The 13,401-nt window shown below is 40.7% G+C and overlaps 1 protein-coding gene across 5 annotated transcripts in view; it reads right to left on the bottom strand.

Annotated features, from left to right (window-relative positions):
* The window catches only part of pecam1a (platelet and endothelial cell adhesion molecule 1a), a 98,053-nt gene that overhangs the window by 11,842 nt on the left and 72,810 nt on the right, over nucleotides 1-13,401 (bottom strand). For all 5 annotated transcript variants that reach the window (XM_078225765.1, XM_078225761.1, XM_078225762.1 and 2 more), the window contains one exon: nucleotides 12,325-12,387. In XM_078225765.1, coding sequence (XP_078081891.1) covers nucleotides 12,325-12,387 — 63 coding nt within the window. The remainder of the gene's footprint in view (nucleotides 1-12,324; nucleotides 12,388-13,401) is intronic.

The raw sequence follows: 13,401 nt of genomic DNA, 5'->3' as shown, positions 1-13,401 counted from the left end.
CAGAGTTGGGGGTAAGTGTTAGAGTGGATTGAGGATTGGCTATTTAACAGGAAGCAGAGAATTGGAATAAATGGGTGCTTTTCTGGTTGACAGTTGGTGACTAGTGGCGTGCCGCAGGGATCGGTGCTGAGGCCTCAACTGCTTACCATATACGTAGACGATCTGGAGGAGGGGACTGAGTGTAGGGTAACAAAGTTTGAGGATGGCACAAAGATGAGTGGGAAAGCGAATTGCGTGGAGGATGCGGAAAGTCTGCAGAGAGATTTGGATAGGCTAAGTGAGTGGGCGAGGATCTGGCAGATGGAGTATAACTTTGACAAGTGTGAGGTTATCCACTTTGGGAGGAATAATAGTAAAATGGACTATTATTTAAATGAAAAATTACAACATACTACTGTGCAGAGGGACCCGAGTGTCCTTGTGCATGAATCGCAAAAACTCAGTCTGCAGGTGCAGCAGGTGATCAAGAAGGCAAATGGAATGTTGGCTTTTATCGCGAAGGGGATGGAGTATAAAAGCAGGGAGGTCTTGCTGCAATTGTACAAGGTACTGGGGAGGCCGCAACTAGAGTACTGTGTGCAATTTTGGTCCCCTTATTTGCGGAAGGATATATTGGCCTTGGAAGGAGTACAGAGAAGGTTCACCAGGTTGATACCGGAGATGAGGGGGTTAGCTTATGAGGAGAGATTGAGTAGATTGGGCCTGTACTCGTTGGAGTTTAGAAGGCTGAGGGGAGATCTTATAGAGACATATAAGATAATGAAGGGGCTAGACAGGGTAGAGGTAGAGAGATTCTTTCCACTTAGAAAGGAAACAAGAACTAGAGGACACAGTCTCAAAATAAGGGGGAGTCAGTTTAGGACAGAATTGAGGAGGAACTTCTTCTCTCAGAGGGTAGTGAATCTCTGGAATTCTCTGCCCATTGAAGCAGTGGAGGCGACCTCGTTAAATATATTTAAGTCACAGGTAGATAGATTTCTGATCAATAGGGGAATTAAGGGTTATAGGGAACGGGCGGGTAAGTGGAACTAAACCACTATCAGATCAGCCATGATCTTATTGAATGGCGGGGCAGGTGCGAGGGGCTAGATGGCCTACTCCTGCTCCTATTTCTTATGTTCTTATGCCCAATCCCCTTTTCTACTATTCTTGGAATGCTTTTGGGTATTGTGAAGAGAAATAAGAATTATTTGTTCAGTGTGCCATTTTCTTGTTTCCCACTATTAATTCCTCAGTCATTCCCTTAAAGGGACTAACGCTCACTTTAGCTACTCTTACTTTTAATATACTTTTAGAAGCTTTTATCATATCTTTTTATATTTCTTGCTGGTTTTCTCTCATTCGCCAATTTCTCCCTCTTATTTCTTTAGTCATCCTTTGTTCGTTTCTAAAACGTTCCCAACCTTGTGGTTTACCACCAACCTCTGCAGTGTTGTTTATCTTTTCTTTCAATTTGATATCATAACTTCCGAAGTTAGCATGGATGGTGCATCCTTGTAGAGATTACTTTCCTCAATGGAACATATCTTTGTTGAGAGTTATGAAATATCTCCTTAAATGTCTGTCACTGCTTCTCTACTGTCTTATTTTTTAAACTTAATTTGTCATTCCACTTTAGCCAACTCTGTCTTCATAGCCTTATAATTGCTTTTACTTAAATTTAATGCACGAGTTTTAGGCCCACATTTCTCACCCTCAAAGTGATTGTGAGTATCATGTTATTATCACTTTCCTCTAGAAGACCCTTTACTATAAGGTAATTTATCAATCATCTCTCATTACCAGGTCCAAAATAGCATTTCCTGGTTGGTTCTAGAACATATTACATAGAAACTAGAAGTAGGAGTAGGCCATTTGGCCCTTCGAGCCTGCTCCGCCATTCATTTTAATCATGGCTGATCATTGAATTCAATATCCTGATACCCCCATTCCCCCCATATCCCTTGATTCCTTTAGTCCCAAGAGATATATCTAATTTCTTCTTGAAATCAGACAACGTTTTGGCCTTCTGTGGTAGTGAATTCCACACATTCATCACCCTCTGGGTGAAGAAATTTCTCCTCACCTCAGTTCTAAAAGGTTTACCCCTTATCCTCAAACTATGATCCCTAGTTCTGGACTACCCCAGCATTAGAAAACATAGAAAAACCACAGCACAAAACTGGCCCTTCGGCCCCACAAGTTGTGCCGAACATATCCCTACCTTTTAGGCCTACCTATAACCCTCCTTCCTATTAAGTCCCATGTACTCATCCAGGAGTCTCTTAAAAGACCCTATTGAGTTTGCCTCCACCACCACTGACGGCAGCCGATTCCACTCACCCACCACCCTCTGTGTGAAAAACTTCCCCCTAACATTTCCCCTGTACCTACCCCCCAGCACCTTAAACCTGTGTCCTCTCGTAGCAGCCATTTCCACCCTGGAAAAAAGCCTCTGAGACTCCACCCGATCTATGCCTCTCAACATCTTATATACCTCTATTAGGTCTCCTCTCATCCTAAGTCTCTCCAAGGAGAAAAGACCGAGCTCCCTCAGCCTATCCTCATAAGGCATGCCACTCAATCCAGGCAACATCCTTGTAAATCTGCTCTGCACCCTTTCAATCTTTTCCACATCCTTCCTGTAATGAGGCGACCAGAACTGAGCACAATACTCCAAGTGGGGTCTGACGAGGGTCTTATATAGCTGCATCATTATCCCCGGACTCCTAAACTCAATCCCTCGATTGATAAAGGCCAGCACACCATACGCATTGGGAACATTCTTTCTGAATCTACCCTAGAATGTTATAAGTTTTTATGAGAACCCTTCTCACTCTTCTAAACTCCAGTGAATATAATCCTAACTGACATAGTCTCACCTCATATCACAAAATGGCCATCCCAGGAATCAGTTTGGTAAATCTTCACTGTACTCCCTCTATAGCAAGGACATCCTTCCTCAGATAAGGACACCAAAACTGCACACAATACTCCAGGTGTGGCCTCACCAACACCCTATACAATTGCAGCAAAACATCCCTATTCCTGCACTCAAATCATCTCGCTATGAAGGCCAACATACCATTTGCCTTCTTTACTGCCTGCTATATCTGCATGCTTACTTTCAGCGACTGATGCATGGGGACTCCAGGGTCTCGTTGAGTATCCACCTCTCTTAATTTACACCTTTTCAAGTAATAATCTGTCTTCCTATTATTGCTACCAAAGTGGATAATCTCACATTTATCCACATTATACTGCATCTGCCATGCAGATGTCCCACACTCAGCCTGTCCAAATCACACTGAAGCCTCTCTGCATCCTCCTCACAGCTCACCCTCCCATCCAACTTTGTATCATCTGCAAATTTGGAGATAATACATTTAGTTCCCTCTTCCAAATTATTAATTTATGTGAACAGTTGGGGTCCTAGCACAGATCCCTGTGGATCCCCACTAGTCACTGACTGCCAATCAGAAAAAGACCCATTTATGCCAGCTCTTTGCTTCCTATCTGCTAATCAGCCTTCTATCCATTTCAAGACATTACCTGCAATCCCATGCGCTTTAACTTTACATTGTAGTCTGTTATGTGAGACCTTGTCTAAAATCTTCTGAAAGTCTAAATAAACCACATCCACTGGTTCTCCTCGGTCAACTCTATTAGTTACATCCTCAAAAAAATTCCAATAGATTCATCAAGCATGATTTCCCTTTTGTAAATCCATGCTGACTTTGTCTGATTATACCACTGCCTTCCAAATGCTGAGTTATGAAATCCTTGACAATAGACTCTAGCAACTTTGCAGTACCTTGTTCTAAGAAACTTTTCCCAAATATATTTTATGAAATCATCCTCCAGGTTACCTTTGCCAATTTGATTCATCCAATCAATATAAAAATTAAAATTGCACACAATTATTGCCGTACTTTTCTTACCCCAATTACTTCTTGATTTATACTCTGTCCTACATTGCAATTACTGTCAAGGGGTCTATAAACTATTCCCACTAGTGATTCTTTACTCTTTCTCATTTCCACCCAAAGATGATTCTACATTTTGTTGCTCTGAATTTCGATAATTTCTCAACACTTTACTGATCTCATCGTTTTCCTTTTTTCCTGTCCTGCAGAAATGTCACATACCCTTGAAAATTTAGGTCCCAGCTATGTCCACTTTGCAACTATTAGCAGGATTTTTCACGTGCCTCTGCTGCGTGTTTCATGATGACAGAGCGGCCTGCCATTGGCTGGCGGCGGGATCTTCTGGTCCTGCCACTGTCAATAGGTTTTCCCATTGTATGCACCCCCTGCCACCAAGAAACCCGAAAAATTCCAACCTATGTCTTGTAATGGCTATTATACTGCGGTCATTCATTTCTATTTGTGCTATAAATTCATCTATCTTGTTCTAAATGTTCCAAATATTAAGATAAATAGCCTTTAATTCTATCTTGTTACCTTTTTTTTACCATTTTGCCTTGCCAGTGCTCTCACAATTGACTGACCAACCATGGATTCCTTTGTTCTTGGCTCCTAGAGCGATAGAGAGCTAGCAGTCTGACCTCTGACTCTCTCCCTTAGGAGAGTTGACCAGCTGGGCTACCAAATCCAACCAGCTACTTCTCTCCTAGGAGTAGCAGACAGCTTCAAGTGAAATTGTATGTATTTAAACAGATCATGTAAATACCTATTGGTATTGGCTGAAAATGGCCTGAAAGTGTTAATTTATCTAATTGTCTTGATCTGATGATGTTGGCAGTTTTGATGGCAGGCCCATTACTATTCAAGAGAATCCACTGAGACACTTAACGGATTGAAGCCATTTGAAAAATAGGGGTGCTGAGATGTTTTTGATAGTGCTATCAAGCACCACATTCTAAAATAAGCTGTTAACAGTTTGGGTTCTGCTATGGCCCCTTGGCCGCAGACTTTATTCCAGCTTTGGAATACGGACAAGAGAGCTGAATTCCACAGGTGAGATGATTGTGACTACTCTTAAAATCAAGATAGCATTTGACTGAATGTGGCATCAGGAAGATCAAGCAAAATTGAAGTTAAAGGGAACGTGGTGGGGGTGAGGGAACACTCCATTGGTTGGAATCATACCTAGCACAAAGGAAGATGGTTGTTGATGAAGTCAATCATCTCAATTCCAGGGCATCCCTGCACAACTTCCCATGGTTGTGTTCTAGGCCTAAACATTTTGAGCTGTTTCATCAGATATCTTCCCTCCATTGTAAAGTCAGAAGTGGAGATTTCTTCCAATGATTGCACTGTATTCAGTACCATTTGCACCTCTTCAGATACTGAAGGAATCATGCATGCAGCAAGACATTCATGCCACAGAAGCATAAGATAATGATTATCTCCAACGAGAGAGGAATCTAACCATCTTCCTTTGACATTCAATGGCATTACCATTGCTGGAACCCCCACAATCAACATCCTGGAAATTAGTATTAACAAAAAACTTAACTGGACCAGCCGTATAAATACAAAAGCTAGAAGATCAGGTCAGCGGCTGGGAATCCTGCAATGATGAACATTCATCCTGACTCCCCAAGTCTGTCCACCATTTACAGGGCACAAGTTAGGAATGTGATAAATTAATCACAACTTGCCTGGGTTTGAATCTATTGCTCAGTGATATTTGAATCTAATAAAATCTGGAATAAAAAGTCTAATGATGACCATGAAACCAATGTTGATTGTCGGTAAAAACCCATCTGGTTCGCTAATGTCCTTTAGGGAAGGAAATCTGCCATCTTTACTTTGTCTGGCCTACATGTGACTTCAGCTACACAGCAATGTGGTTGACTCTTAAATGCTCTTTAAAATGGCCTAGCAGGTTACTCAGTTCAAGGACCGTTAGGGATGGGTAATAAATGTTGGCCCAGCCAGTGATGCCCACATCCGCTGAATGAATAAAAGAGTAAAAATGACTGCAGTATATACCCTCTACAGTGGCCAAACCTCCTTCAACAGCAGCTTCCAAACCAGCATCTTCTAACACCAGAAATACAAGGCAGCAAACACATGGAAACACCACCTATAATATATCACCTAACCACACAAAGTCCAGGACTTTGTGTATAAACATCTTAGAATCTTGGATTTGACTTCATGTCAAAACCATAGTGTAACTTTAATCAAGTATTCCCAGGTTAAGTAGACAAGGAATCCTACTAAATAAGCTGATACAAAGACTAATTTTTTGAAAGCTTTATAATGCGATAATTTAGCAGTTTAAGTACCTCTTCTATCATTATGATTTTCTTTAATTTCAGTAGCTGACTAAATGTAGAGGCCTAAATTTCTGTTGGTCTCCTGTCAATTCCAGAGAGATGGAACATACTGGAAAACAGGAGTACCTCTGCCACTTCTGAGATCTCCTGGTTTACTTTGTGAGAGCAAAACTTTGCTAGGCCAACGTCAATGGAGGGTGGACCCAGAGGTGAGGACATTTGTATAAGTGGAATATCAATTCCCTTTTCATTTAGGATGTGTTTTAGTGCTGCTGGTCATCTCATCCAGTGAGATGAGATACATTGACTTCCAGATGAGCATTAGTAGACCTCACCAGCGTCAGGAGTCCAGGTCAGGCAAACAGTCCAGACAACCGCCTCTCCCTTCCCCTTAGGAATGGTGATGTTATTTATTTGTTCCTTTAGTTGGGTTAAAATGGGGACATGGATTGGGAGTAATGCAGTTGTTCTGGGAACCCACTCTCCATGGCAGACAGGTGTTGGTTCTTCTGTTTACTTAGGCATGTAGGTTCTGAAGATGTACTTAGAGTAATGTGGGTAACTAACTTCCCCATTCAAGTCAGTTGTCCACTGAATGATGCTATAAATTTTGGTAAGGTTAACTCCAACAATCTTTGCTGGGATTGTGGTTCACAGTTATAGAGCTAAATTGTAGGAGTATTAGTATTGAAAATAATAGACTACACCAGCCTGGCAACTCAAGAGATGGAAGACTGAATTTCCATTTAGCCTGAATTATTGAATGATAATACTTTGAAGCTGTGGAGAACAGCAATATTTCAGTTGCAGATTGGGCCATATGTTATCCCAGTGTGATGGTACTGAAATGGATGATGTGGTAATTATTCTGGCTATTTGTGGACTGCTGCTTGCAAAACATTGGCTGCTATCATAGAATCATACAATGCAGAAGGAGGCATTCACCCCATTGAGTCTGCACCAACCACAATCCCATCCAGGCCCTATCCCCATAACTCCATGCATTTACCCTAACTAGTCCCCATGACACTAAGGGGCAATTTAGCATGGCCAATTCACCTAACCTGCACATCTTTGGACTGTGGGAGAAAACCAGAGCACCCAAACGAAACCACGCAGACATCACACAGGCATAGACCCAAGCCAGGAATCGAACCTAGGTCCCTGGCTCTGTGAGGCAGCAGTGCTACCACCATGCCGCCCAATGTTTCTTAAATGGCATAAGGGCGGTATTAGCGGTAGGTTGATTTGGCTTCTTCTGATGTTATGAAAGTTGCTATATAAATGCAAGTTCTTGGTTTAGTTATATTGTCCATCGTGTTTTTGTACCTCAACTAGCAGTAAGCTACTGAGTGCCATTTATAGAGGGCTAGGAGCATCATATTTAGTGACTAATCTACAGATAAAGATATATGAAGGTTTTCATGCATTGCATAGTAATGTACTTTTAATAGGTTGTCCTGTTAGTGTAGTAAGAACCTTGTACCTGTTGTAATCAGTATTTGAAACAGCTAATTATATAATAAGATTGTGTTAACCACAATCGTGACCAGATGTAAACACTTCTGTAATAAGTAAATACACTTTGTTTTTATAATGGAACTAAAACTAACATCTTTTTGGTTACTGTAACCAAAAGAGAAAATACTGGTGATTGTATTCTCTTTGTGCAATTTCTTGATGGGTAAATTATTAAAATTTGCACTACATAGAAACAACTCCTGGAGTACTGATTTGATTCAGTTGTCCCACAGTGCAGAAAAATATTCCAGTTCAGGAACAGTGGACCATGCATCATGAGCGGTTTGTGTCAAGTATAAACAAGCATAAATGATCACTGATTATGAATCAGTATTAACTAATTAATAAAAACAACAATATTACATTGATTCCAAAAACCCTGGGAGGAGGCTCATCATTGGCCGCCAGTAGAATCTCCTGGTCCCGCCATTATTTGCGGTGATGTGCATACCTTGCCTGCTCTGCTGCCAGGCAACCTGCTGCAGTGGATAGCTTAAAACAGGTCCAGAAGATCCCATCAGCGAGAAGGACCAGAAAATCCTGCCCCCTGAATTTTGCTTCAGACCTCCATTTGGGCAGAATTCAAGCAATGCATCATTAGCTTGTGGCTAACCATTTATGTTTTCAACTTTCGTTTGGAGGAAGGAGGGAATGGGGAAAACCAGGTGCTGGAAGATTGGTTGTCTGTTTTACAACCTGCCTGATTTTCCTTCACATTGACATCTATTATGAGAATGCGGAATGGAAGGGCATAATCTTAAAAATATTAAGAGTCAAATCAAGAAGCACTTTTCACACAAAGCGTAGTGGAAATCTGGAATTCTATTCCTCCAAGATGTTTGAGTAAATCTACATTCTCAGGACTCCAATTGATATATTTGTGTTAAGTAAGAGTATCAGGGATTTTGGAGCAGTTGGAAATAGAAATCAGCCATGATCTAGTTGAAGAGCAAACCATGCTGGAAGGGTTGAATTACCTACTTCTGTTCATATGTAGTTTGGGACTCTCTATTCAATAGTATTAGAAAAAGCCAGCAAGAAAAGAAATAGTATGCTGGACAGAGGCACTGTAATTTGAACATTCAGTAGTTGCAAAGTACATATGTTTTCTTAGATGGTCTCCATCCTTTCTGAGGGAATAGATTATGCATGTGTGTTCAATTTGGGTCATATATTGGGTTGTCTTGTCAGTTGGAAGGAACTTGATGAGTTGTTCCTGTGCAGACGACAATGGCATTTTTTGTAAAGTGGTTTATGATTATTCTTTGTCAGCTTAATGAGCATGTTGCTGCTGAAGTGATGTGGATGAATCTGCAGGCTGTGTTTTTTGGTCTGGCTGCTGTATGGATTTTTTCCCAATCCTTGGTGCATGATTTATAATTTTCTAGTACATGATAATTTTGGAGACCTTTGGAGGATGCCCCTGTAACATAGTTACGAATAGGTATCAGTATACAGGAGTATAATGGGTAATCCTGTTTCCCTGAAACTACCCTCTGGAAAGAAGGGTGCTACAGTTGACTGACATAGAAAACTGACATTGTGGCTGGGTACCTGGCATCTACAACAACAAGTTTCATTCATATAATACCTTTAATGGAATAAAATAACCCAAGGTGCTCCAAAAGAGTGTTACCAAACATAATTTGGCATCAAGTGACACAAGCTTTGAGCAAATTGTCAAAAGCTTGATCAAAGTGATAGGTTTGAAAGAAGATTTTAAAGAGGAGAGAGTAGTAGAAATATGGACGGAAAGTGGATTCAAGAGTGTGGGAACTAAGTAATTGAAGGCACAGGCCTCAGTGGTGAAGTGGTAAAAGTTAAGAACGTGCAAGAGGTGTGAACTTGAGGAATCCAGAGATCTTAAAGGGTCTAAGGGCTGAAGGAGAATATAGAGATGGGGAGAAACATGGCCATGGAAGGATTTGAAAATAAGGATGAAAATTTTAAAATAGAGTCGTTGCTTAACCAGGAACCAATGTAGGACGGCAAGCACAAGGATGACGGGTATGTGGAACTTGATGCAACTTAGGAGACAGACAGCTGAGTTTTGGATTAAATCAACTTTGTGAATTGTGCAAAATTGGAGGCTGGCCAGGAGAGTTTGGGAATAGTCAAGTTCAGAAATAACAAAGAGTTGGATTAAAGTTTCAGCAGCAGATGAGCTGAGGCAGCAGGGATGGGAACATGATTTACAGATGTGGAATTGGACAATCTTGGTGAAGGAGAGGATATATGCGTGTAAACTTAATTCACGCCGAGTCATGATCAAATTCTATTGGTTATAGGTATTCTGAACATTCATAGAATGGATTCCCTTCCTGTTCATGATGTTGATTTAAAAAGTCAATATGACCATATGAGATTTTGTACCTGTGGGATCTCTGACAGTCTAAGCATCTGGGCCATTTCTACTGTTGTTCCTGCTTTCAGTAAAGGATAGATTAACAAGCCTTAACAATCTTATTATGCTTACTTATTTGGCAGATGTCCCTGTGGAATTTGAAAGAAGCCGACAGCTCTGTTACTGCAAATAAATAATTTGAAGATTTTCTTGTAAAATTGACAGAGATCCACTATGGCCTCCTTGATTAACAACCTCCTATATTTCTAGAAAAATATGCCCAGCTGTAGATATAGGCATATTTTTCACCGCTTCTACAGGTAGGAATCCATCTCCAAGACAATCAAGTGAATATCTCATGGTGTGATTATCTTGTTTATATCAGTCAAGGTGCTTAAATAGTTTGAGGTGGATGAGTTCTTAAATAAATTGATGCTTCACTCAGAATAAAAAGGAAGATGACTACGAAGACTATCAAAAGTTCCCAAAATTGTTATCATGGTATAGATCTTTAAATTACAGTGATTGTGTGAAAGCAGGTCTTTTTTCTGCTCTAACCTTTTATAGTGCACTTGTGGCCAGATGGCCAACGTCCTGAATCATAGGCCCAATGGACAATTGGACATTCCGACAGCAAGGATCGCTGGGAACCTGGACAGGACAAGGCCAAAAATAATAGTCAGGACAAGCCAGGGCATGCCCCAGCAGCAGAGATTGGAAGGACTTGACCTTGATCATATTTGGCAGATAGATATATATTCTGTGGTTTCAGCTGGGCTCTGGTAGCTAGGGTTCCCGCCACGACCATTTTGAAGGTGGGGGACTACGTGGAATATGCATACCTGGCAATGGACATCTAGGGTGCATCTAGCGACCTCCAAATAAGGAATTTGCAACCTCAATGGGTGCTGTGACACGCTGCTCGGTAACCTCATTGGTTGGAAGCCAGAAAACCTTCTGGAAGGGCACAAAGAGGGGGATAAAAAGAGACACCTGGAGGCCATCCTTAGCAAAGACTCGGCACGACTCGCAACGAAGAAGACTACAAACAAGACTCAGTGGTAACCCAGAGGTGGATGGCAGAGGGCATATGAGAATCGCCTTCGAAGACAAGGACCATGTGATGGCAGGAACTCAGAGAATTGGACCTGTGACATCGGCACAAGTAGTATTAGAACTTTGGGCAAATAGAATTAAGGTAATTTGGGAAAAGTAACTGTTAATAAAATTGGCTGATCCTTGAACCAAGTCTTGTCCTTTTGTTCATCTTGTAAATAAGGGCACTTGGGTAAAGTGTTTGGCATATTCCATAAGACCAAAAGATATAGGAGCAGAATTAGGCCATTCAGCCCATGGAGTCTGCTCCGCCATTCGATCATGGCTGATATGTTTCTCAACCTCATTCTCTCATCTTTTCCCTGTAACCTTTGATCCCCTTACCAACCAAGAACCTATCTATCTTTATCTTAAATACAGTCAATGACCTTGCAATGAATTTCATAGATTCACCATCCTCTGGCTGAAGAAATTCCTCGGTTCTAAAAGGTTGTCCTATTTCTCTGAGGCTATGCTCTACTCCTTGTCTCACTTATGAATGGAAACATCTTCCCCACGTCCACTCTATCCAAGCCTTTCAGTATTCTGTAAGTTTCAATGAGATCCTCCTCATCCTCTTAAACTCCATCGAGTACAGACCCAGAGTCTTCAAATGCTATACGAACTGTTTGAGGTTCCTAATTTTTCTAGACAACACACTCAATGATGCTCTACATTTGAAGTTCTGGGGTCAAAGAGACACAAATGCATACATTAATGAGGTTTGCAGCTGAGAACACCAAAGGAATTCTGCCTTCAATTCAGCTCCAGTGAAATGTTATAGAGAAGCTGAAGAACTTTCAGAACTGAAGGCTTTCCACCTGCTTTGTGCTTGGCTCATATCTGTGTTTCAGGTTCACAGAAGCAAAATATCAACCTTTTATTGTCTTCACTCTTGTTCAGAAGTATGCAAGCTATAAATTGTATTGCAGTTTTTCTGGTGTTGAGTGGTCTGCAAAAACATTCTACAATTGTCAAAGTTCTCAAAACAGTAAAATGCTGCAGGATGATTGAAACTGGGTTTAGGATTAACTAGAATGAGATTGTTTTAGTGTACCAAGAGTCTACCAATTAAGTGTACTGCAATACAAAATAAATAAGAAACTTCGAAGGCAAGCACTTGACTAAATATTACCATTTCCTTTAGGTAGCACGATGTTAGTGTAGTCCCCCTCGTGATTCCAGTCTGAATCAGTTCCTGCAAATATATAACTTGATATTAGAAATATGCTGATGCAAATAGTCTATTTGAATGTTTTGCAATGTGTTAACATATCAGTTAAAGCAATCTACTAAATCATTATACTTTAGTGACTGACTAAGCCCAAGATTGTGCAAGACTTGAAATAACAGTGCCAGATCATAAAAGCCCAGTAATCTCAGAGATGAAATTTTGAATTTTGGATTCTTGACTGATATTTGAACTTGGAATTATCCAATAGGTGGGGACCTAGCTGAAGGACTTTGTTAATACAGAATACAGCCACTGTGCATATTGTTTTGCATGGCAGGTTTGGAACAATGTTCCCAGAAGTGAGCACTGGACATATTACAAGTGATCCTGGAGAATTGATGATGGAAAACAAGGAAATGGCAGTTGAATTGTGTGGTTATTTTGCGTCAGTCTCCACTATAGAGATACAAGTTACATCCCAGAAGCAGCTATACGTCAGGAAATGGAAGGGAAGGAAGATTTCAGGAAAACTATAATCATCAGAGAGGTGCTACTGAGTAAATTGTTGACAAGTGCCCAGGTCCTGATGGACCTCATCGTAGTCTTAAAAGAAGTAGCTAGTGAGATAGTTAATGTATTAGTTTTAATTTTCAAAAACGTCCTAGATTTAGGCAAAGTCCCTTTAGTTGAAAGATAGGAAATGTAACTTTATTACTCAAAAAATGGGGAAGACAAAAAGCGGGAGACAACAGGCCAGTTAGCTTAACACCTATCATAGGGAAATGTTAGAAACTGTCACTAAAGAAGCTATAGCCGGGAACTTGGATAAGTTCCAGGTAATTAGACAGAGTTAACATGGTTTTGTGAAAGGGAAATCAGGTTTAACCTACACCATTTTCCAAAAGCATAAAACCCATTACATTTTACTTCCCTTCAATTCTGAAGAAGTCATTTTGGACTCGAAATGTTAATGTTGTTTCCCTTTCCATAGATGCTGCCAGACCTGAGTTTTCCCAGCACTTTGTTTCTATTTCAGAT

This window comes from Mustelus asterias, chromosome 12 (genome assembly GCF_964213995.1).
Source record: "Mustelus asterias chromosome 12, sMusAst1.hap1.1, whole genome shotgun sequence".
NCBI lineage: Eukaryota > Metazoa > Chordata > Chondrichthyes > Carcharhiniformes > Triakidae > Mustelus > Mustelus asterias.
Note: the sequence above shows the minus strand (reverse complement) of the source record. Positions and strands in the feature narration are given on the sequence as shown.